This window comes from Protopterus annectens, chromosome 5.part1 (assembly GCF_019279795.1).
Source record: "Protopterus annectens isolate FY-2018-M chromosome 5.part1, PAN1.0, whole genome shotgun sequence".
In the NCBI taxonomy this organism is placed as follows: domain Eukaryota; kingdom Metazoa; phylum Chordata; order Ceratodontiformes; family Protopteridae; genus Protopterus; species Protopterus annectens.
In genome coordinates, this window is record NC_056736.1 from 705,384,940 (window position 1) to 705,409,309 (window position 24,370).

Here is a 24,370-nt window from a genome sequence, read left to right on the forward strand (position 1 = left end):
TCTGTCGTCGGCACATTTTTGCTTCAGAATATTTCGGTTCTCGGTTTAATTATCCAGAAATGACGTCGGTTAGCCATCCGACTACCGAGATTCTGAAAAAACGCAAAGATAAAGACAGAGACAGGCCGTTGAGGTCCAAAACTGCCCACGACGCTTCTCCTAAGCCAGTCGCAAGTTCGCCGGTACTCAGTGAGGCACTTTCACAGCTCCTGATACCCACTACTTCTGATTCGCAGGCCCTCTATTAAGACCCATTCGGAGTCCGGTATGCTGCGAGATGCTTCATATATGTAACCCGCGGATGTCTCTACCTTGGATGGGTCTGGAGCTGCTGAGCAGGCACCGGCTTCTGAAGGTGTATTCAGGCCTACAGACTTGCATATTAAACAGACTCCAACTTCAGTGCTAAGGCCTAAATCTCGATCCATGTCTAAAAACACGACACCCAGGCCACATGTTCAGGCCCCTATGCCTAAAAAACAAATGATAAAAATGGCTGAAGATTTAATTACTCTAATCAGGGGTAGTCAACCCCCCCCCCCCTCCAAGAGGCCTAGGATTGAATTTGACTATGAATCTTCTGAACAGGGCTCTGTTTTTTCTGACTCTTCTAATGATCTGGATTTGTCCATACCTACTTATGAGGACTCTGATGCAGAGGATTCAATTCCCTCTGCTTCTCCGCCTGAGGATTTCTGTTTTGGGGAAACTTTGCATACCTTAAGGGAGCATTTCCACTGGGAAAGTCAGGATTTCTCTGAATCCAAAAAGAGGCATAGGGATTTCCTTCTTCCTCAGCACAGGCCTTTGGCTATACCTCCTGTTCTAGATATTGTTTATGATGTGTGGTCAGAATTCAGTATGGCCCCTGATTCCTTACTTCCAGCCCCTAGCAAGCCAGACAGGTACTACAGGGTTCCTGAATCCCACAAATTCCTTTTCAAAAATCCTGTTGCAGACCCTGAAACCATTTCTCAGGGGCCCAAGAGCATTAAGGCTTCTACTGCTAAAAGTCCTACCCCTTCTGATAGAGACTGCAGGGCGCTGGATAGATGGGGTAAAAAGGTTTATACCTCTGCAACCTTAGCAATCAGGGCTTTAAACTGTCAAGTCCATATGCTAAAATATCAACAGCATATCATGGGGACTGCTTAAACAGAAAATGATATTGATTTCTGACTGTGTGGAGAATAAAGATTTGCAGGATTTATTGTATTCAGCTGAACAAGTTGGCAAACATACTTTGCAATGTGGTTTTGATTCTTTAGAGGCCTCTTGTAGGGCCACTGTTACTGGGTGTGTGCTTAGAAGGCATGCTTGGCTTAAGGAGCAATCTCTGCCTGATCATGTTAAAACAAAACTTTTGGATGCTCCTTTACAGCAGGACCGCCTATTTGGCAATAAGGCTGAAGAAGTTCTAAAAAAGATGGAAGATAAAGCTAAATCTATGCAAACTGTGAAAGATTTCTTACAAGTGCAACCTCCTAGATTTAGTAGGCATTGGCCTACTAAGAACTAGTCCTTTCCAGCTCCTTCCAGAGCCACTACGACCAAACCCAGACATTCCAAAAGCAAGCACCAGGTTTCAGTCCCAAGGGACTTTCAGAACTAAGCAATGGGGTTCTTCCACATCCAAATCGGGAAACAACAAGGCACCACCCTATGGTAAAAAGTCTCAATGACTTCCCTTTGAAATTACCAAGCACTTAGCCGCCCCTTTGGGGGGGGGGGGGGACTGGCTCTTCATTCAAGAAACTGGCAACTTATAACCTAGGACAAATGGGTTTTAAATATAGTGTCCCAGGGATACAGATTTCATTTCCACACGCTGCCAACTCCAAACGGGTGGCCAGACCTGCCCCCTAATTAGTGGGCAGAGGCTCAGAAACAAGTACTTTCCCTCTTAAACATGAGGGCTATTCAACAAGTAGCAGAAGAGGAAAAGGGAAAAGGTTTCTATTCCAGACTTTTCCTGGTACCCAGAAAAGACAAATCATGGCGTCCAATTCTGGATCTGTCTACTCTAAATACCTTTCTGGACATTCCAAAATTCAAGATGCTGACTCTTCACCAGTTACTATCTATGCTACGCAAGGATGCCTGGTTGGCAACTCTCGACTTAAGAGTCTTACCTGCATATCCCAATCAGGGAATCTTGCAGAATATTCTTACGCTTCAAAGCAGGCTGCATGCATTATTAGTTCTCTGCACTGCCCTTTGGCTTGTGTACTGTGCCCAGGGTATTCGCAAAGTGCCTGGTTCTAGTAATTGCATTTTGCAGGCAAAGAAATATTCAAATATATCCATACCTGGACAGTTGTCTAATTCAGGCAGAAAACCAGGCCATTCTTATAAATCATCTGGCATTTGTAAAAAGGGTTCTAACTTGTCTAGGGTACACCATAAACAAAAAGAAATCTCAACTAGTACCCTCTCAAAAGATTACATTCCTGCGTGCAAGCTTGAATACAACTGCCCAGATGGCTTTCCTTACTCCAGAAAAGCAAATTCATTTGGTGACTTACTTCAAACAGGTGGCCACAAAAACCCTGCTATCTGCAAGGCAAATACTGCAAGCCTTGGGGTTCATGGCCTCCTGCATTCTTCCAATTCCATATGCAAGACTGCATATGAGGAAACTTCAGTGGTACTTAAGTTTATGGAGTCAACATTGTCACAGCCTGGAAACAACTATTCCTATCATACCTTGCCGGCGCCTAGAGTTCCTGTGGTGGGCAGAGGCCTGCCACCAAAACAAGGGACTACCATTCACACCACCCCCTGCCGCCCAAACCCTAACTACAGACGCATCAGACTATGCATGGGGGGTTCATCTGGTAAGGAAGTGCATTCAGGGCAAATGGAGTCCAATTCAAATGCACCTTCATATCAATCAGAAAGAAATGCTAGCTGTACAGAATGCACGGACAGCTTTCAAGGACTACCTTCTTCCAGGACAATTACTGATAAAGACGGACAACACCACAGTTATGTGGTACATAAACAAGCAAGGGGGTACACATTCCTACCCCCTCTGCAGACTAGCCATGGCATTGTGGAACACGGCCTTGAGCTACCAAATACAGCTACAAGCTCAATTCCTGCCAGGCAAGCAGAATGTTCAGGCAGATGTACTAAACAGAAATCTCATAGACCCTCACGAATGGAGACTGGAACCACGGATTTTCAACATGTTGACTCGCAAATGGGGGAGCCCAGACATAGATCTTTTTGCCTCACCCCAGAACTACCAGTTGGACAAATTTTGCACAAGAACTCCTCACAAAAAAGCCTGAAAGGTGGATGCTCTGTCCATCAGCTGGAAAAACCTATCGGTCTATTCCTTTCCCCCTTTGCTCACCAAAGTACTACTAAAAGTCAAACAGGACAAAACTAAAAGGATTTTGATTGCTCCACTCTGGCCTCGCCAACACTAGTACCCACTCCTGCGCAGTGTGTCACACATTTCTCCGTGACACCTGCCTCAGACACCTTCCTTACTGTCTCAGCAGGAGAACCAAATTCTGCACCCTCGGCTCCAAACATTGAATCTTGCAGCTTGGCTAATCAATTAAATTCCCCCTTAGCATCCCTCAGCAAACCTGTGATGGATGTCATTTAGGAGGCGAGAAGACCCAGTACTAGAAAATCTTATGCTGACAAATGGAAAAGATTCTGTGCCTGGAATCAATCTCAAGGGATGAGCACAACAGTGCCCAATTTACCTCAGATTTTGCAATACTTAACTGAGATGCTTCACAAGGGTCTGTCTTTTTCTTCCGTAAAAATCCATGCCTCAGCCATTTCAGCTCATTACAACACAGACCCCCCCTCCCCCATTTCTCTCATCCTCTTCTAAAGCAGTATCTTAGAGGGGCCAAAAACCTGAGACCACCCAGGAGAGCTCCAACCCTTGCCTGGAACCTTAACTTTGTATTGGAGAAACCTCCTTTTGAGCCAGCTGCAACTGCAGACTTAAAATTTCTTTCCTGGAAAACAGCCTTCCTTTTGGCAATCACTTCAGCTAGAAGTATATCTGAATTACAGGCCCTTATGGCAGTGGAACCTTTCATCATCTTTCATGCGGACAGGGTGTCACTCAGGACCAATCCATCAATCATGCCCAAGGTGGTATCCAGTGTGGCTCTTAATCAGTCCATTCATTTGCCAACTTTCTTTCCCAATCCACAGAACAAGGGAGAGTGGATTCCACATTCATTGGATGTACACAGACAACTTAGATTCTACTTGGACAGGACTAAATCTCAACGTAAATCTGAACAACTGCTGGTAGCATTTGCTGCAGGGGCAGAGGGGAAGGCTTTTTCAAAGCAAACCATTTCTAAATGGATAAGCCATTGTATTAATTTCTGTTATAAGCACCATGGAAAACCTATCCCCCAGGGGATCAGATCTCATTCCACCAGGGCTGCATCTACTTCAGCAGCCTTTCTCAGAGGTGTTCCTACCAGGGATATTCTAGAAGCTGCTACCTGGAGTTCAGCTCATACTTTCACCAAGCATGATCACTTGCCAATTTTCTCTAAATCCAGAGCTAGCTTTGCCACTTCTGTTTTGCAGGGCCTTATAGCTGGTCCTAATGCTGTATAAATCCATCCTCCCAACCTTTGCTTTGGGAATCTACCCAAATGTAATGACTGCAACAGGGAAACACGATGACCATAATACAGTTGTGTACACTTACCATAAATGTAGATGTTCGAGTGTATTCACTGTTGCAGTCCTGGTTACCCTCCCTCCAGCCCCCTGTTTTTCTTTTACTATACCTCTTTTTTCTTTTAATATGCTTAAAAGCCTTTTTGGTGTATTTGCTTTTGTTTGGAGGTATATTTTTGTGTTTCTAATTATTTATATATATATATATATATATATATATATATATATATATATATATATAAAATTTTATAAATTTTTTTTTGCTCCCCATTTGGGGGGCACCTGACATCTGGGGCAAGAAAAACTGTTGTAATGGCATTGGCTGCATGTTTTATACCCCTGACAACCTGATGTCATGGAAGAAGGGACAGCAACCGATGCAGGACCCAAGACTTTGTTAATCAGGCCGACTGAGGGCAACCTGCCAACAGATTACCCAAATGTAATGACTGCAACAGTGATTACACTCGAACATATACATTTTGGTAAGTGTACACAACTGTACTTTACCGCATCCCATTTGATTCTTACCCAAAGCCACCAAGACGAATTCCCGACTTTCCACCCAGTCAGAAGGGAAGAAGCAGCTCTAGAGATAAAAAAAAGCTGTGTCAAAAAAGGGTCATCCAAGCAGTCCCACCAGACCAGTGCAGATCCAAATTTTACTTGAGATTCTTTTTATTGCCAAAAAAGACAGGGGACTGGAGACCGATTTTGGCTCTCAGCAATTTAAACAAGTTTGTCACCCAAACGAAATTCCGGTTGGCCACAATTCAGTCCCTTCTCCCTTTTTTGGGGAACGGTGATTGGATGTGCTCAGTGGACCTTCAGGATGCGTATTACCACATCAAAATGGACAAGTGCTCCAGGAGGTTGCTTCGCTTCCGGCTGGGAGCCAATCACTACCAATTCCATGCTCCGCCTTTTGGACATTTTACAGCCCCCAGAGTGTTCACCAAGTGCATGGCAGTAGTAACAGCTCAATTGAGACTGCAAGGATTCCGAGTGTTTCCTTATTTTGATGATTGGCTCCTTACCCCCCCACCAAGCATCTACTGGTAACGACCTTGAAATACACTCTTTCCCTTGGCAAAACATTTGGAAATTTCAGTTAATTGGTAGAAATCCAACCTGATGCTGACCCAGTCCATAGAGTTCATAGGAGCAGTGTTCAACACCTGTTTAGTCTCTCTCCACAGATTACAAAGACAGAGGCTTCAACTCCAGCTGATTCTCTGTCAAAACAAAGTTTCAGCGCAGGAGGTCCTCCAGCTGTTAGGTGCCATGGCAGCTTCTATATCAATGGTGCCTCTTGCAAAACTTCATATGAGACTCCTTCAGTGGCTTCTATTATCTCAGTGGTACCCAAATAGTCATCCTTTATCCTTTCAGATTTGGATAACCAGTCATTGCAAACAGGACCTGCTTTTGTGGATGAGGCCAGAAACAGATCTTTGGAGTCGCCCCTTCCATCCTCCTCAGACCAGAGCCACTGTGACCACGGATGCTTCCCTGGTAGGATGGAGGGGAGGCATTTTCAGGGAATGACAGTCCAAGGCACATGATCCACAATAGAGGCCAATCTGCATGTTAGTGTCCTAGAACTGAGGGCAGTGCTTTTAGCGTTGCAAGCATTCCAATCTGTCCTTCCTTCTGGAACAATTGCCATCCAGTCAGACAACTTGTCAGTAGTTTGGTACATCAGCAAACGTGGAGGAACCAAGTCCTATCCCTTATGTCGAGAGGCCATGAAAATTTGACAATGGGCGATAGCTTCCATCCACTTTCTCATAGCAGATCATATTCCTGGGGATTCCAACGTGATTGTAGACAAGCTGAGCAGATGTATTTTACTGCCTCATGAGTGGTCCCTCAATCTGTCTATTGTGATGATAATTTTCAATCTTTGGGGCCAGCTTTGCTGCTACCTATTCCTGCCCGTCAAACCACAAATGCAGCAACTACTTTTCACTAATTCCCCTGCAGGGGGGAGTCCCAGAGGGATGCTCTTAACCCACAGTTGGCCCACGGGACTTCTGTATGCTTACCCTCCCATCCCTCTGGTTCCCCTATTCTTGAAGAAAGCTCTTCAGTTGAAAAGTAAAGTGATCCTAATAGCTGCGTACTGGCCTCAACAAGTATGGTTCCCTTTTCTCTGGTCTCACCTACTATGCCGACCATGGATTCTGGATCTAACTCCATACCTGAATTCTCACCCTCGTGAGTTGTCACCTGAACTTAACTAGTCTCAAGCTGACAGCTGGGTTTCTTCACTTCCGCTGATCACCAGGCAGAACAGCTCCCCGATATTCAAACCCCCCCCCCCCACCAGTGCGTGATATTATTCTGGCCTCCCACAAACCATACACTAGGAAACTTTGACAAATGGAAGAGAGATTTTTAGTTTGGTCTAAGCAAAGAAATCTAGATCCGTACTCTGTCCCTGTTACTGTAGTACTACATTTTGTGCTGCAGCTTCTTCTATGAGTCCATCTAGATGCCTTTTCAAACTTCCATAATGGGTTTTGGGAATTCTTCTTTGATTTTGCATAGTCTATGTAAAACTATTCTAAAAGGAGTCTCTCACATTAGACCTCCAGTCAAACAACATATTGAACCATGGAACCTCATATTAGTACTACAGTCTTTGACACAACCTCCTTTTGAATCAGCAGCGACTTGTGACATCAAGTTCTTATCCTGGAAGTCTCTCTTTCTGGTGGCCATCACGTCAGCTAGGTGAATTTTGGAGCTCCATGGTCTATGCATAAAATGCCCCTATTTGATCTTCCACAAGGACAGAGTATCACTCCGGACAAACCCTTCTTTCTCCCCAAAGTAATTTCTGATTTCTCCATTAATCAGATTATTGACTTCCCAGTCTTTTTCCCAAATTTTTGTAATAAAGGAGAATTGTTGTTGTCTTTCGGCTTTTCCCAGTTAGGGGTCGCCACAATGGAACTCCGGTCCGCTAATGATTGGCAGTAGATTTTCACGAATGCCGAGGTGCCAGCTCGACGTTCAACCTTCAACAAAGGCACGCCCATTTACGCATGTCTTTCGAACGCCCACCCAACCGCGGGGAGGGCATTCAGACTCCACACAGAAGGCCCTCCCCGCACTCCAGCCGAGAATCGAACGGGAGAACCTCTTGCTGTGAGGCAACAACGCTACTGCTGCACTACCACGGTTACTTTTCTAATAAAGGAGAGTACTGTCTGCATTCATTAGTACGCAGACAGTTGAGAGTCTATCTGGATAGGACAAAAAAAAATCATCAACTATTTATTTCCTTTTCTGGTCCTAAAATGGGAAAGTCAGTTTGCAAGGTGACCCTATCTAAATGGCTCAGAGGTTGTATACTGTTCATTTAACATCATGAAAAAATCCTATACCACAGAAAATCAAGGCTCACTCCACTACAGCTATAGCTACTTCTGTGGTGTTCCATTCGAGTGCTTCTTTGGATGATATCTTTGCAGCAGCAACGTGGGCTAATCCTCATACCTTTATAGCTCATTACAAATTGGATTTGGTCTCCAGAGGAAGAGCTTCTTTTGGCTCATTGGTGCTCTGGAATATTCTTTCATAAGGGCCAACCAGGTGACACAAGGTAGCTGGGGACTCTGTCCTATCAGTGATGAATGAATGAAGATGAACAACATCAGGTAAAGAAGTTATATCTTACCATAATGTTCCATCTGTGTTGTTGGTCTTCATCATTCATCACGTCCCACCCTCCTTCCCCCCTCCTAAGGCTTCTGGGGGATACTTGGGTCCAAGTACTGATTTAGGGTAGTTGTGCAGAAACTGCCTCTGCTTTACTAATAACAGGCAAACTTGATCTGAGGTGACAGGGAGAAGAGTACTATGGGTAAAAGCTTAGCTCAAGAGTTTTTGGCTGGCGCACCCTTGGTATAAGGCCGACTCTGTTCCGAGGACGGAACCGACATCCCATCACTGATGAATAAATGAAGATCAACAACAGAGAGCAAACGTTATATTAAGACATAACTTCTTTTTCCTACAACTAAAAAAATGTACTTGTTTACTTTATATTAACACATAACAACAGTTACTGAAAAGACTCCCCCACCACATTTAAAATACCCGATAAACACTGTACAGAACTGATTTACTAGATAACATCTAGTTTGTCATGAAATATTTTAGTCAAATACTAATAGAAACTGACATTGATTTACTTAGTTTTTTTTCTTTTAGTGCCCTTCTAAACTTTGATGATAAAGTGAGATGTTTGCTTTACAATCCACCCACAAGTATTTGTACTGGATTTGTACTTGGGAACACATTTTTCTGCACACCTCTAGATATGCCTGTATTTTTCCTCTCCCACATTGAGAAAACAAAGTAACCAATCATGCTACATTCTCATTGCACCCTATGACCCTTAGTCCAAAGACTTGAACTTTGCCTGTGATATAAATAGGACCTGCTGGAGAGAAAGGCATGTATCCCAGACACTACCCTGTCTATGGAACAAGCTCCCCATCCATGTGAAGCAGAGTTGTTTTGGCACCTATGTCTCTAATGATCACAGGTAACCTGTCAATGGTTCATCTCCCAGACCCCCGCTTACACTTATCAAGGGTATCAGAACTTGTCAGAGTTTTGGGATGCACAACTAGGCTTAAAACGGCACTTGTGTTCGTTAACCTAGTAAACACCTATGAGCCTGTGACAGGCTGGAATTTCAAATGTTAACCAGTGAAAGGATTCCTGCTTTCACTGGTTAAGTCTGTACAGGTAACACCCTGTTACAAGCTGGAATTTCAGTTGTTAATCAATGACAGCCCTCCTCTGGTTTATCTGTGTTTTCCTGCCCTTTTTTCTGATCTCTGTCAATAACAAAAGTATAAGTACATGACATATACAGAGCTGCAGCCTATTAAATAGCCAATGACAAGCTGGTATTTCAAATGTTAACCAGTGACAGCCTGGGTTCCTTTATGTTTTATGTTTTCTGGTTTTCCTGCTGTTACTTGGATTAAGGCACTATGAATAAAACCCTATGACAAACTGGAATTTCAAATTTTAACCAATGACATTGTTACTCTGTGGTTCCTGTTTTTTTCCTGCCATTGTTTTTGGCCCCTAGTTCGTTGTTTTTTCTAGCGATGGCAAAAGTATAAATACACAACATTTTGTAAAGTTATTCAATACACAGCGCTCATATGCCTTTCTCTCTCTGCTACAATAAAGAATTATTTTCGGAAAAGACAAAGAGCTCTTTTTTCTGCTCAGATTGGATTTATGTAAATTATGATTTTAAATTGCTTGGCTTTAGCCTAGGTCAAAATATCCTCAGTTGAACGTATTTGTTGTGACCTCGGTAGTAGTTTCCCAGTCCAACTAATGTTGGTTTTTTGAAGCTAGCTAACATTCAACGCGCTTGAAGTGTAGTATGGTGTTTGTTTCATGAACTTTATTGTTAGAATGTTTGCTTTCTCGCTTTTTGTTGGGTAAACTTTCTTTCCTCCTTAGCCTGTTCTGCATCCAAAACTGTCTTTAATCCTTCAAGAAAAAAATATTCTGAAGGACGGATGGATAACAGTAGCTTGGATCTCACACTTGCCCTTTGGACATTCCCTGATTGTTGAGATAAATTTGCTTCTCTTCCGTCTGGTGTACAGTGAATAATCGTTTTCCACAAACAATCTATTGTCTCCAGTTTTTAACACTTTGCCCTTCTGCCCCAACTTCGTCAGAATCAACTCTTTCTGCTGGTATGACTGCATATTTACTAATACAGGTCTTGGCTGCCTTCTCAGGGCCAGGTTTGGAGCAGACAATCTGTGACCTTTCAGTTAAAACCCTGCTGTGGAATATACAGTATGTGCTTTCCAGTTTCTCTGGTATAGTAAAAAAGCACAGATTTTCTCTGTGTGCTGTGTTCTCTAACTGTACATTTTTTTTTTTGAAACTGCTCTTCTTGAGAAACCTTTCAGTCAGCCAGTTTGTTACTGTTAAGGCATTAATTTCAACCTCTGACTTTTGCGGTTAGTTCATCTGAATAGCTACTTACAGCTTCTGTTTTCCAGTGCTGTGTTATGTAAGTTGATATATTCCTTCATGTTTCATTTATTTTCATCCCCTCTGAGTACATTTGATTTTTCCTCTAAGTTACTGGAAGCCATTCCTTGTACCAGAGCTGAAGCTTTAATGGTTTTGCTTTTGCTGAACAGTTGCAGGATTCTTCACAGTCAGTACTTTCTCTTCACCTTTCCTGGTTGATTTTCCTTCAGGTTCTCTAAATTTCTTCTTTTGCTGGCAGAGTACTTACTAGCCAGTAACTGATTTTTATTCAAGCTGACAATATTACTGATCCCCTCTTTCTCAGTTTCTGGTTTCACACTATGAGAGCGTGAATTAAGCTGTTTATCAGTGTACGGGCACCTTTGAAGTCCCAGCGTTTACTTTTTTGATCTCCAGACCAGAAAATACCACCTTTGGTTAAATACATTTGCAGATGACTGCAAACTGGGAGTTATTGTCAAGCCCCCCCCCCCCCCCCCCACCATTACCCTAGCCCTTCAGCAAGAACTTACATTTGTAAATACGTGGTGTACAGAAAATGGACCCAAATGAAATACAAGAAAGTGCAATATCACCACATTTGATGGACAACCCTCCCCCTCCTCAACGTTCAAAATGAAAATATTGTTTGGGACCTTGGATGATGTATTGATTCATTCTTTTTCATTTATCATGTGACTTAAGTAATGTGGAGATCCTGCTTAGCTCAGCTAATTGTCAAGTGAATATCCTGTAGATCTAAAGAGGTTATTGTTCCTTTGTATTCAGCATAGGTTAGACCAGTTATTGAGTGCAACACTCCATTCATGATGTACCTCACTAGCCATATCAAACAACTAAAAAGATCCTAGAACTTCCAAAGAAAATCACAGGTTTAAAGAGCCTGAGCTGTCAAGGGAGAATAGAAGGTCTGCCCCATTATTTTGTATCTTAGACTCTGGAAGGGAGATCTGTGCCCTCAAAGACCCAGTTGCCTTGGATCTGTTGTAACTTTGCAAGTGTAATAGTTCCACTGATACCAGCATGACGGGTCTAAATCTTTACCAGCAGATAAAGAAGATACAATGGAAAGACAGACTTTTTATGCAGCATCTTCCCCACATCTCGAACAAACTGTCCCTGCAGTGCAAGTATTGTGGCGCACTGTCCCTGCAGTGCAAGTAGTGTGCAAGCCAGATGTTTGGATTTACCCTGAATGGGATCCAGCAGGAAAATGGGGGTATGGCCTAAGGGTTGATACCGTTAAGGCATCAATGGTCATGAGACTCAGTTGCCTTGAAATCCGTTTGAGGCACAGCCACCAACCCATAAATCCTTTCATTGTTCTAAAAGTGAGAAGGATAAGCCTTATCTGCGTTATAACCTGAAGTCTGATCATGTACTCCTAATAGTCTGTACATCTTCTGAAGCACCCAGTATAGTTTCCATTCCTGTAGTACTTACTTTTTACTAAGGAAGAGAGATTGTCGGACAGGTATGGAATGATAGTTTTATACCGCTACTACCTTAACATCGAGAGCTCCTAATTATTTGGCTAATGTGTTTATTCTCTTCAGAATTCTGGTTTGGGTCAAATGATAGAAAGTGTAATTAACTTATTAAACCAATGGCATTGATTTCTGCAGTGAAAATTGCGGTGTCTGTGGGTCTTCATACATTTACTGTTTATACAGTACAGTCGTTTTTCAGAATGTCTGTGGCTGGTATAGTAATATATAAATTTACATGGTTGACACGCAAGAATTTACTTGAGGACGTTGAAGTTCAAACTTTAGACATTTGGCTGTAGAAATTTTAGACGGTCGTTAAAGGAAACGTTCTGTTTGGTCCTTCTGTTTTGGATCTTCTGAAGTCCAAAGGAGAAAAAAGGAAAAGCTGTGGGAACACAGGGAGAGGATGTTTTTCTTTTCATAGGGATTATCCCTTTCCAAAAACTCTTCTACCGAAGAGATGTCAGGCAGCCTCACTCTTCTAAATGTCTTAAATTTTAGCATTCAGTGTCCCCTGACTCCGTATCTGAGATGACTGGTACATGTTCGTTTCTTACAATGATGTCATTTTTGGTAGGTAACTCTTGTTAATACATATCTGTGCTGTTATTATTATTATTATTGCCACTGTTACTGTCATTGCATTTGAGGGTTATCTGACAGACTTTGACAGAGGTGCAGCTATTTACCAATCATTTGTTACCTCTGCTGCGGTTCTGTTTTAAGGCTAACATAAAAGAAGATGTAGTCCCATTTTCAGAATTCCAAGACCCATAATTGCAGGTTCTGCAGCTATGGGAAGCAAAATGCAGGTGTCAGAAAAACTGTTCAACATTGCTTTTCTAGCATTCTTCTTTAAAATTATTCTGTGTTTAGTGCATGTTTCTTGTGGTGGTAAATGTCTAAATATCCCACTTCATTTCTCATGAGGTTGCTGTTTCCTTTGTGCTCCTTGTTGATTATTAATGTACGTGAAAAGCATGTTTGCCTGGCTCTTTTAGCCTTTAGTAACTATTATTTTCCCGTTACTAGTTTGTCATCCCTGTTAACAGTGGTTTATAGAATATTTTATTACTTCACATATGTTATGCTTAAAATTTCCTGCTTTTATGTTACTGGTTCTAGGTTATTACCATAAATGTTATTTTCCAGTCTTTAACAGTCATGCTTTCTCAGGATTCACTGTTTACTTTTATGTAAATGTGCAGTGTTTTGTTTTGTATATGGGATTTGGTATGTACTAGTATTGTTCAAGATTAGTTTGTTCATTAATTGCTGTTACTTTAGTTCATTTTTATTTATTTATTTTTTTACTGTAATTTAAACATGATTGTCTAGTCTTGTTCTATCAGTCTTTGGACAAATGTGTTTTGCAGGCAGTTATTTGTGCATGTCGGCCAAATGTAAGCAGGGATGTGTTCCAGCATGTTTCCTGTTTGCACCATCTTGGAGCGATGAGCAGGCATACAGTGGAGAGTCAATTATCTGAATGTCAATTATCAGAAACGTCAGTTATCAGAACCAGCCTTCCAAAGTTTTGGCGTAGGAAACATTATAAAGTCTGAATATGTAAACATTATATATATTTGCTTGAGCATGTTTTTTGAGCTTGTAGACCGCTCGTGTGTGAAAAATGTTCTTTATTCATTGGAATCTCTGAATGGTTGAAAAATGCATTCCTGCATGCAGAAAAAAAACAAGATTTTAGGAGTTTTTTAGCCAGTTCAATTATATGTTTGATTGTGCGAACAATTTGATTGTTTGAACTACCCTAGGTCCCAATTAGTTCAGATAATTAACTTTCTGCTGTACTCCTCTTACTGATCATCCACACTTCTCCACTGCTCACCTTAGTGTGATTGTAGCCTAGGTTTTATTTCTCTGTACCGCCCTGTACAGATTGGAGCAGCCAGTGACATTTTCTACACAAGTAAAGCTAACACACTCAGACAAAAAAAAAATCTGTGTGTTCTGAAAGATGTGTTGCACGACTTCAGCACTGCAGCTTACCCATGGATATTTTTGTTAACTGAGATTACCCATGGATATTTTTTAATTGAGATAAAACAATGATCCATCTGGATTATTTTTAGCTTCAGCCCATGAATGTACAGTAAGCTGTTGTATTCCATTTAAAATGTCAAGTTCACTTTCCACATACAGACAGTGTTGCTGTAAATAAACCAACAGTGTTAAAGCTGTTAACAAAACTACTGTCAAAATACAATTATAACAAGCTTTAATTACATCATGCACAATATAGCAGGAGGGATGGGTTAGAAAGAAGGGGAGGAGGATGGAAAGGTGACAGCGAGGGGAAGGAGGGAATAGGAATACTTGGGGAATTGTCTGATGTGGTAGAAGAGTAATAGATTCATATAATGTAGCCTGTGTAGGGTAGTAAAGGTATGAGTGAGTTGTTTTTTAACTTTTCGTGTAATGCTCACCAGTGGCTTCCTTGTGAAGGAGTGATTTATGTTGTTTATGAAATTCTTGGAATGTTGAGGATTGAATCGATTTTTTTTGGTGATATGGCTCCACAGATTTGTGAAGCAAGAGTCTATGATTGGTAGGCCATATTCAAGTCGCTCCAACAGAATGCCCTTACCGATTGCAACTGTCATTTCAAAGGAAAATAAATCTGAGATGTGTTTTTATCAAAACAATGTTGAGTGCATTTTTCACTTTGTTTTGCCTATGTTATGTAAAGGTTTGGTGTTTGTCTAGCCAGATTCCTAGGGGGTTTCAAGGGGGTCTAGGTTGTTATATTGAGTAGTCCAGTTTTTGGTTATAGTTGTGAGCTTTGTCTTGTTGCGAGCATCACTAATTTAGCTTTTTTTTAAATTTAGTAGTGGGTTTTTACTAGAAAATCAGGTGGCAAAATTGTGGTGATGTTCTTTGTGTTGTAGTCCTGACAGTTGGTATTCCCTGCCGTGAAAGCCCTTTACCAGCCCGAGTACCAGAAAAACTTATTTCACCTCCCAGGCTGGCAGACACGTCAACCGACGTCACTGCACTCCGGTATAAAGGGAGCCAGCCTGTGTCCTCAGTCTTTGCTTGCCGCCAGAGCCCGAAGCAGATTTCAAGTTCTTCACTCGGTCCGCACCAGAGAGATGTTCTCAGAAAGATAAGTACCCCGTTGGGAAAGTTTTTTTCCTCCTTCTTTGATTTATGTCAGATAAAGTTAATAACTGTCTCACCTATGGTAAACAAATTTTTTACAGAGACTTCCATATGCTTTGCATAACTTGCTTAGGCCCAGACCACAACGTTCCATATGGTCGTTTCTGTGCTAGGCTTAACACTAGAACGGTTAGGCATAGAGCAGAGTTTTTAGCTTGTTTTCTGAAGCAGGAATCTGTGCAACTGCGTACTATGGTGTCCTTGAGAAAATCAGAGCAACAGTTCATAACCTTTGCCCCTAGATCTGAAGGGGAAGCCTGCTTCTAAACAGACAATTTCCAAGTGGATTTTTCACTGCATTTCTATCTGTTACAGCCATCCTGGCAAAAAGCCCCGGAATTGGGTAGATCTCACTCTACTAGGTCCACAACTATTTCTACAGCCTTCCTCAAGGAAGTACCTACCAAAGACATTCTGGAAGCAGCCACTTGGCCCACAGTGCATACCTTTACAAAGCATTACCACCTGCCAGCTTTCTCAAAATCCAGAGCAGGATTTGTGTCTGCAGTCCTGCAGGGGATACTGTCCTCTACTGGCTCTCCATTCACCCTCAGTTAAACTTTGGGAATCTTCCCAGCTGTCAGGACTGCAACAGTGAAACATGAATGTAGTACAGCAGTGTACACTTACCATAAATGTAGATGTTAGAGTGTATTCATTGTTGCAGTCTCTTTTCCTCCCTACTACCCCCTTGGCCTTCTAGTTACGTCTTGTATTACCAAATCCGATGACCTTAGCCACCTCCCTAGGCTTCTCTGGGTTAGGCAACCCTCTCTTTATTCTCCTACTTGATTCCAGGCTCCTCTTTCATGGGGTCAAGAAAATACTGAAGTGATGACGCTGGCTCCCTTTATACCTGAGCATACTGACGTCGGCTGAGGCATCTTGCCAGCCTGGGAGGCAAAATAAGTTTCTGTGGTAGTCTGAACAGTTGAGGGCTTTCACGGCAGGAAATCCCAACTGTCAGGACTGCAACAGTGAATACACTCTAACATCAACATTTATGGTGAGTGTACACAACTGTACTTTCTCCCCTCCAGTTCATATTTGATGACAGGTGATGAAGAGTTTTCTCTGCAAATGGCTGTGTCATTAATGTGCAGAATGGTTTTGATGAAAGGCCGGTCCATGGGGAGTCTACTGATAATGGAGGGGGGGGATAAAATCAAACCCTGTGAAGCTTCTTTAAGTAGAAAAATGGAGGGGAGATGAACAAACTAATTTTCACTTGAGCTTGTCTGCTGCTGAAGAAGTCTTTAAACTATGAGAGAATATCTTGGCTAATACATGCTAAGGTGAAGGAGTTAAGTAGCAACAGAAGGTGGTGATCCACCAAGTCAAAGGGTTTTGTGAGGTCGATGAACACTGTTCCTGTTAAGAATCTCCTGTCTGTGTTTTAGAGAGTGTAGTCTGTGAGGATATATGGGGCTGTCATTGTACTGCTGCCAGTCCAGAAGCTGGTTCATAGGTTAGTACTAAGCTAATTGTCCTTGTGAGCCATTTTAAGCCTAGCCAATTATCCCTTCTGAGACTCGAACCCTGCACCTTGTGTTTGTAAGGCAAACGCCTTAACCATTAGGCCACCATTAGGTTTGTTGTAAAAAAGGGGTGGTGTATTTTTGGATGCAGTCTGTAAAGTGCATGAAGGTTTTTTTTTTTTCCAAAGCGTTCTCCATACTTGGTAGGATTAATCACCGTGTTGTTTTTTGTCCTAACAGATACTGCTGAACTATGCCAAAACTGTGTCCTCTTAGCAGTGGGAGCTGTCATACTGTTTCTTCATTATTCTTAGTGGTCACTTCAGAAGCAAGGTGTGCAAATGAAAGGACTTTTTTTAAGGAAAAACTGATCCAAAGAAATGTGTATAAACCCTTAAAATTGCTTTTCACATTTTTGTTTCTAGATCAGTATCGTCAGTAACTGTAAATTCTTCATGCGGTGTACTTTTAAGACTAAATAGTTTTTACGTATCTTTTCCTTTCAGAAGTATTCTTTGAGACATTCATTGGTATGCAAAGAGTAGAGAGGTTTGAAGTTCATTCTGTTGTATGTTTATGGGCTAAGACTGTCTGCCATTCTTACATCTACACTATACAATAGTCAGTCCTCAACCCCCTTTTTTTCCAACTGTTGTACTCTGGTATTAAACTGATATGTGTACACCATGGTCATATTCTCTGCCATTACTTAATTAGGTAATCATTTTATTATATTTGTATTTCTTATTTGGATTGTAATGGCAGTTAAAACTTGATCTTGCAGAGTAACATTTTTCACTGTGGCTGTGTCATAACTGAAATTCGGGATTATCGTCAGTGTGGCAATTTGAAAACTCCGACTTACCAAAGCAGACACATCCTTTTGCGTCCAACCATGCAGGTGAGGTGAAATGAGTTGTGTGGACATTTAGATGTATGTGAGCAAAGAGAGGAGAGAGACTGCGTATGTGAGCAAAGAGAGGAGAGAGAGACTGCATGTGCCTGTATGCATTTTGTGTCAAGTTTTATTGCTTAATAACATCAGATATTCATTGTAGGAGTCATTCTTGCAGCTATAATTACTTATCTATGAGAATTAGCCACTCGCAGACATCCAGCCTCAAGTCTGACTTCCAGATTTTTTGGACTCCCCTAACATGAGTCTGTCTTCTCCCCCTAGCATGAAACATCAAGTGATACATTCTGTCTTTTTTGCCCCAAGAATTGGTCAGTCATTCTTTTCTGTTAATCAGTCCATCTCCTAGGCTTCTTCCACAGCAATTCATACCTTTTTGTGAATCTTTTTTTTTTTTTTTTATTAATTATTTTTGTTGTTTTATGCCTGTATGGAGTTTGCATGTTCTCCCTGTGTTTCTGTGGAGTTCCTCCAAAAAAAAAAAAAAAAAAACCTAAAAAAATTGCTGAGTATATCCACCTCAAAGTCACCCAAGAATAGAGTTGTGGGCAGCAGTATGGACTCTAGCTCTTACCTTTAGGATCAATAGGGTATTGTGTACCATCAGACTTTGGCATCACTTGTGGTGCGCAGTATCCTTTAGATAGGAGAACATGAATATAGACTGAGTGCCAGTTGTGTTGACTAATGTCACCAAAAGTGGGCATGGGTATTTGCCACTAAGTGGGATAATGACCAGGCCTCCTCCAGCGTACCCCAGAGATCCATGCTAATGATGGGAGGGAATTATGGATCTCTACTGGCCGGTAAGTGCCTGTCATAAAGCCCGTCAGCTGTGGTGTCCAGTTAGGTTACTTGGGATAGCTCTGTTGAGTGAAGGTTGGATGTAAAACCAGTCAAACCTATACCTGAACTATAGATTGCTCCACTCAGTGTATGGCAGGACACAGCTTTAAAAATGAATGACATAAAGATAAGGAGGAAACTGGACATCCTAAGTATCCAGTCGATAAGATGAAAGGGCAGTGCTGCAAAACCACTTGGCTTGGGATCCATAATCCCACTACTGAGGAGGACGACAGACTAGAAGTGGTGTGGGAATTGCGATGAGAGAGGATTCTGAAGAAAGATGGTGAGGTTTGTCAGCAGAATAAGTGACGGACTCCTAGTAGTCAGGCTCCAGTGTAAGGATAGGGCAGTATTCTTAATGTCCTCCTGTGCCCCACAACAAGAGCATCATAGCAAGGACAAATGTGCATTCAGACAACAGTTGCAGGCCTTCTAGATAAAGGACCTAGACTGAAGACCTGGATGTTTGGAGAGAAAGCACAAGAAGTCTAGCACCTCAGGAAGAAGAGGAAATAGGTGGAGCTGAAGAAGAATGGCAGCACCTCAAAACAGCATGTGTAAGAACTGTAGAACAGATATGCGGCCAAGCCCGGTAAGAAAGCAAGGTATATAAGGAAAGCTTGTGGTGGAATATAGAAGTCCAATAAGTCATTATGAGAAAGACATGCAGGAAAAGTGGGAGACAGAGAAGATGGACCAGACTAAGAAAGAATTCTGTTTGGGTAACAAAGAGGCTAAGACAGGAGTTGCAATATCAAAAAAAAAAACACTAAAAACTATATCTGGTTGCAAGCCAAAGGTAGAAAGATAAAGAAGATAGTCGGACACCTTTCATAAGAGGTACCAGTAACAACCTGCTGGACCAGTCCACAGGACATCAAAGGCACATGGGAGGAGTACTTCCAGCAGCTTCTGAATGAAGGGCATACCACAGAAGCTGTAGTACCCCAGATGATGAAAGATCTTCTATGATGAAAGAAGAGGAGAGGAGCTCACTTTAAAAGAACTAAGAATATTACTAAAGAAAATGAAGTCATGGAAAGCAGAAGACTGTGAGGTCACAGCAGATATGATCTCTTAAGATGTTGGATGAAGTAGGGGAAAAATGGCTCCTGAATGTATTTCTATCAGTATGGAGCGAAATGCACATCCTAGATAACTGGAGAGTAACCATACTAGTGTCTGTGAGCAAGAATAAAGGGGGACATCGACAGCTGTGGGCAGTACAGAGGTATTGTAGATACACCAAGGAAACAATTAAGTAAACCAAAAACTTCAGGTATGGCAGGAACTCCAAGGCATAGAATGTACTGTAGAAAACTCCACTTTATTCACAAAAATACACGTAGTAAAACAGGTTTTAGCGCTTTCATCTCTGACTGAGACTTCATCAGTACAGAGGTATCCAACTCCTGTCGCACTGCATGAAAGTTCTGGAGATAGTGACTGATAAATGAATATGCAGGTTAGTAGAATGTAAGACTGAAGATGAGCAACTGATGCAGTGTTTGCATTGAGACAGATAGTCGAGAAAAAGCTAGAGATGAGGAAAGTGTCCAACTGAGCATTCCCAGACTTGGAGAAAGCATATGACAACATCCCAACAAAGCTGATCTGGGCAGTCCTGTGGTGGTTCTAAGTGCCACAAACATTAGTAGAATTAGTGCAGGGCTATGTACAAGGACCCCAAAAACTCAAGCAGGTGTAGTGTTTGGTCTCATATAGGGGTTACCAGTGGAAGTGGGTGTGCAACAGGGTTCAGCTCTGAGCCCACTGCTGTTCATACTAGTGATGGACTACAACAGCAAAAAATGTTTGGGGGACCAGATCAACAAAATTGCTGTATGCCAACAGTGTGGCTTTACAGGCAGACTTCTGAGCAAGAACTTCAGCAAAGACATTAGCAAAAGCTAGGAGAATAGGTTGCAAAACTGAAGGCATATGGTGTGAGACTAAGTACAAATAACATAGTTGCAATTTCAGCACATGGGGAAATCAAAAGATTCTTAAGAACTGCGTTAGAGGGTGAAAATAGCGGAACAGGGTAACAGCTTTAAGTATTTGAGAGAGGGGTGATTGAGGAGCAAGGAAGTCTAAAGGAGGAGGTCACGGAGCTATAATCAGAGGGGCTGCTGCTAACTGATAGAGTATCGGGTATGGTATGTGACTGAAGAATGTGAAAGATGCTGAAAGGTAAAGTGTACAAAACAGTGGTGTGACTATCGCTACTGTATGATACAGAAATCTGAGTAGTAAAGGGAGAATGTTTGAGGAACCTAAAGGTGATGGAGATGAATTGCCTCGAGAAGGGTAGTAGGATGCAAACTGAGACAGACGAAGTGAGGATATCAGAGCAGAAGCCGAACCAGCTTCATTTGCAGAGAAGGTAAAAAATAAGTTACTGTGGTTTGGACACATGTATTGAAAAGTAGAAGACAATCTGGTGAAGATGATTTATGACCAGTAGGAAGAACACAAAAGGAAATGAGGATGTCAAGGAAAAGGATAGATGGACTAAAGTGAGAGAAGACCTGCAACGGTCAGGCATGACTGTTGAAGAAGGTAAGAGAGAGGCACTGAATTGAGACGGATAGAGGTGTCATTAGCTGACACAACTGAACTTCATGTAGAAGATGGGGGAAAATAGGGGTTGATGATGATGATTTTTTGAACACCTTTATTAAACCTTCACATTTAAACAGTAGAGTAGGTACTTGCTAATTAACAGAGAAGAAAACAAACCCTATTAACATTTTTTTTATTTATTTTCATGTTTTATACTTAGCCATTTATAATTCAGCCCAGCACTGGGTAATTGCGGAGTTCTTGCCTTCCCTTAAACCGTTTTGTTTATATTAATTATGTAATTGAGCCTCTTTTTTCTAAGGTTTGAAACTAATTTGATTAGATTACCTTGTTTTAGACTATGACATCTCAAAAGTTAACAACAAATGTGTCTGCAGAAGCCAAACTCTACTACAAGAGTTCTGCCTGTAGTGCTTATTCTGCCCAACGTTGAACTACAGTGCCTGTTATGACCTTTAGTAAGAAGTCTTGCCTATAAGAGGAATTGAAACATCAAGGCCTTTCTAAAGCAGAAGAAGCCCAGTGACTTTGGCCCAGAAGTATGGCACTTTGAGGGGAGGGGTCAACATCTAAGTTAACAAGGAAGAAAGCGTCCCCTAAAAAGAAGAGGCATTGTTTTTATCGCTCTTTGTCAGGGAGCCAGGATGCTTATCTAATTCTGACAGACTTTACAGACTTCTAATAAAAGGTCATGCTGGTTTAATGATGGCTTGTACGCTGTTAAACCTTTTTTTTTACATAGATTTGTTAAGGGGATGCCAATGCATATGTTGATTAGGACACCAAATCCCTTGCAGTAGCTGTGTTATAAAGAGGAATTCCAGTATAATAATTTTCAGGGGTTCCCCTACCTGGGTGACTGGCTGCTTTTGACCTTGTTGAAGTACTGTCTGGTAACCTTTGTATCTCTGACACTAGTGATTGCAGACCCTGGTGATGTGTAAACTGAGATGTATTCCATTCCTGTCTCAGAAAACTGTTTCACTGGGGCAGAGCTGGGTACTCCTTATTGTCTTGTTAATCTTTCCAATGGAGAGGGCTCATGGAGTCATAAAAATGCCACGCTGCATTCTGGTAAAATGACTACTTGGCAGTTTTGTATCTTTGATCCATACCACCTCTATCCATTGTGATTTTTGAGCAGATTTACTATGACACTGGCATTTCTTTGGTTCTGATTTTTTTTTTTTTAACAAAGTGTGAATGTGCACCTACATCCAAAGCAAGCAGTGAAAAAAAACTACCAACTGGCAGCATCAAAAAAAAAAAAAAAAAAATCAAGTAAAATAATAATAAACAGTGCATAGTGTGAAGGCTGCCAACCTAACCAGAGAGAATTATATAGACATTTCTGTCATTTGTAAATATAGGGCAGCCACGGTGGTGCAGTGGTTAGCATTGCCGCCTCACAGCAAGAGGTTCTCCGGTTCGATCCTCGGCTGGGGTGCCTTCTGTGCGGAGTCTGCATGTCCTCCCTGTGGTCGCGTGGGTTTCCTCCGGGTGCTCCGGTTTCCTCCCACATCCCAAAGACATGCTGCAGGTGGATTGGACACTCTAAACTGGCCCTAGGTGTGCGTGTGTGTGTGTGCCTTCTGTGGAAGGTTGGGTGCCGGGCTGGCAACTCGACACTGTTAAACTTCACTGCTAATTAATGTTAGGACATGGTGATCCGCTGTGGCGACCCCTAACCGGGAAAAAGCCAAAAGAAGAAGAAGAAGTCATTTGTAAATATGAATGTAAGCTACAGGCTTGTTGTCTTAAATGTAAAGAAATAGTGTTGCATGTGGAACTGGGAAAAATGTGACAACAGTGCACTCTACTGACCAAAGTAAAGCATGTGGTGACCCTTTGATGTAGACGGTGGTGCCCAAGGGTCTAGATGAAGAAATTCTTTCTATTGTTTAACCAAGAGTTAAATTGCTAGATTTAAACATGCAAATGTATTATGTTGTGTAGACCTTTCTCACCGTAATTCTTGCTGGATGGGTTTGGAGCCGATATTCGGCTCCGACTTGGCCGATACTAAAGCTCGAGAGCTTTTACTGGCTCGAGGCTAACCCCTATCCCATTGTGCCTCACGGCAATTCTCCAGATCTCGTTTGCCGCAAAAGCTTCGAGGTTGTCTCCTTACTGGCTCGTTGCTTAAGTAGAAGATTTTTTGCTAAATCTTCTATTTTCACCACTTTTTTCTTCAGCTTTACTCTTATAGTTATTAGTCTTTCTTGTGTGACTGTATTGAGTGCTTGACCCCTATTCCCCCCCCATAGGATTGTACAGCCCGTTTTAGATAGAGGGCCATAGTTGCCCATTCAAATTAGAGGGCCGTTCCTCCCTGTGTGTTACTTTCAAAAAAAATAAATAAATTTTTCTACTGTCATAACTTTACTGTTTGTTAGTTAGTAGTATTATTTTAGTTAGCGCTGTTGTTTTTTGTATTTGATAGATGTCCTTCAAGGATGCATCTGCAGTCCTTACAAATGGGTTGTGCTGTCGTCAGGCAGCCCTTCGGTCGGCCGGATTCCAAAGTCTGGGTCTGGCTTCGGCTGGTGTCGCACTTCACCCGACGTCATAGCTGCAGTTTTTCGGGTATAAAGGCATCAGCCGACGCCATTTTCCTCAGTCTTTCTTGCCGCGTGGCGCCCGAAGCAGAAGCTGTTCCCAAGTGCTGGTCGGTCAGATCCAGAGATTACTACTACCGAATATTACTTCGAAGACTTCTAAAAAGCTAAGTACCCCGTTGGGGACTCTTTCTTGCCTCAGCCGATGTCAGAGAAAGTGAATAACTGTTTATCTTGTGGGAAACAAATACCTCATAAAGATTTCCACTCCTACTGTATACATTGTTTAGGCCCAGACCACGACGTAGCAGCTTGTCTAGCCTGTGCTTCTTTTAACCGACGGACGCTTAGACGTCGGTCGGAGTTTGCTGAACAGATTTTCGGCTCTGATTTTGCCTATATTATGCCGTCGGATCCTCCGACAACGCAAATTACCAAAAAACGCAAAGAAAAGGACCGACACTCGCGGTCCGCGGTTTCGGCCGAAACCGCGATTAAGCAAACCGCGAGTGTCTCGGTTTCGCCAAAACCGAGCAAGCGGTTCTTTCTTCAGCCGAAACCATGCCTTCTACCGAG

The 24,370-nt window shown here is 42.0% G+C and overlaps 1 protein-coding gene across 9 annotated transcripts in view; it reads left to right on the plus strand.

Annotated features, from left to right (window-relative positions):
* SUPT20H (SPT20 homolog, SAGA complex component) overlaps positions 1 to 24,370 on the plus strand; it is a 991,190-nt gene that overhangs the window by 322,485 nt on the left and 644,335 nt on the right. For 8 of the 9 annotated variants that reach the window (XM_044073324.1, XM_044073326.1, XM_044073328.1 and 5 more), the window contains one exon: positions 17,670 to 17,786. The exons of the other annotated variant lie outside the window; for it this stretch is intronic. In XM_044073324.1, coding sequence (XP_043929259.1) covers positions 17,670 to 17,786 — 117 coding nt within the window. The remainder of the gene's footprint in view (positions 1 to 17,669; positions 17,787 to 24,370) is intronic. 9 annotated transcript variants of the gene reach the window in all.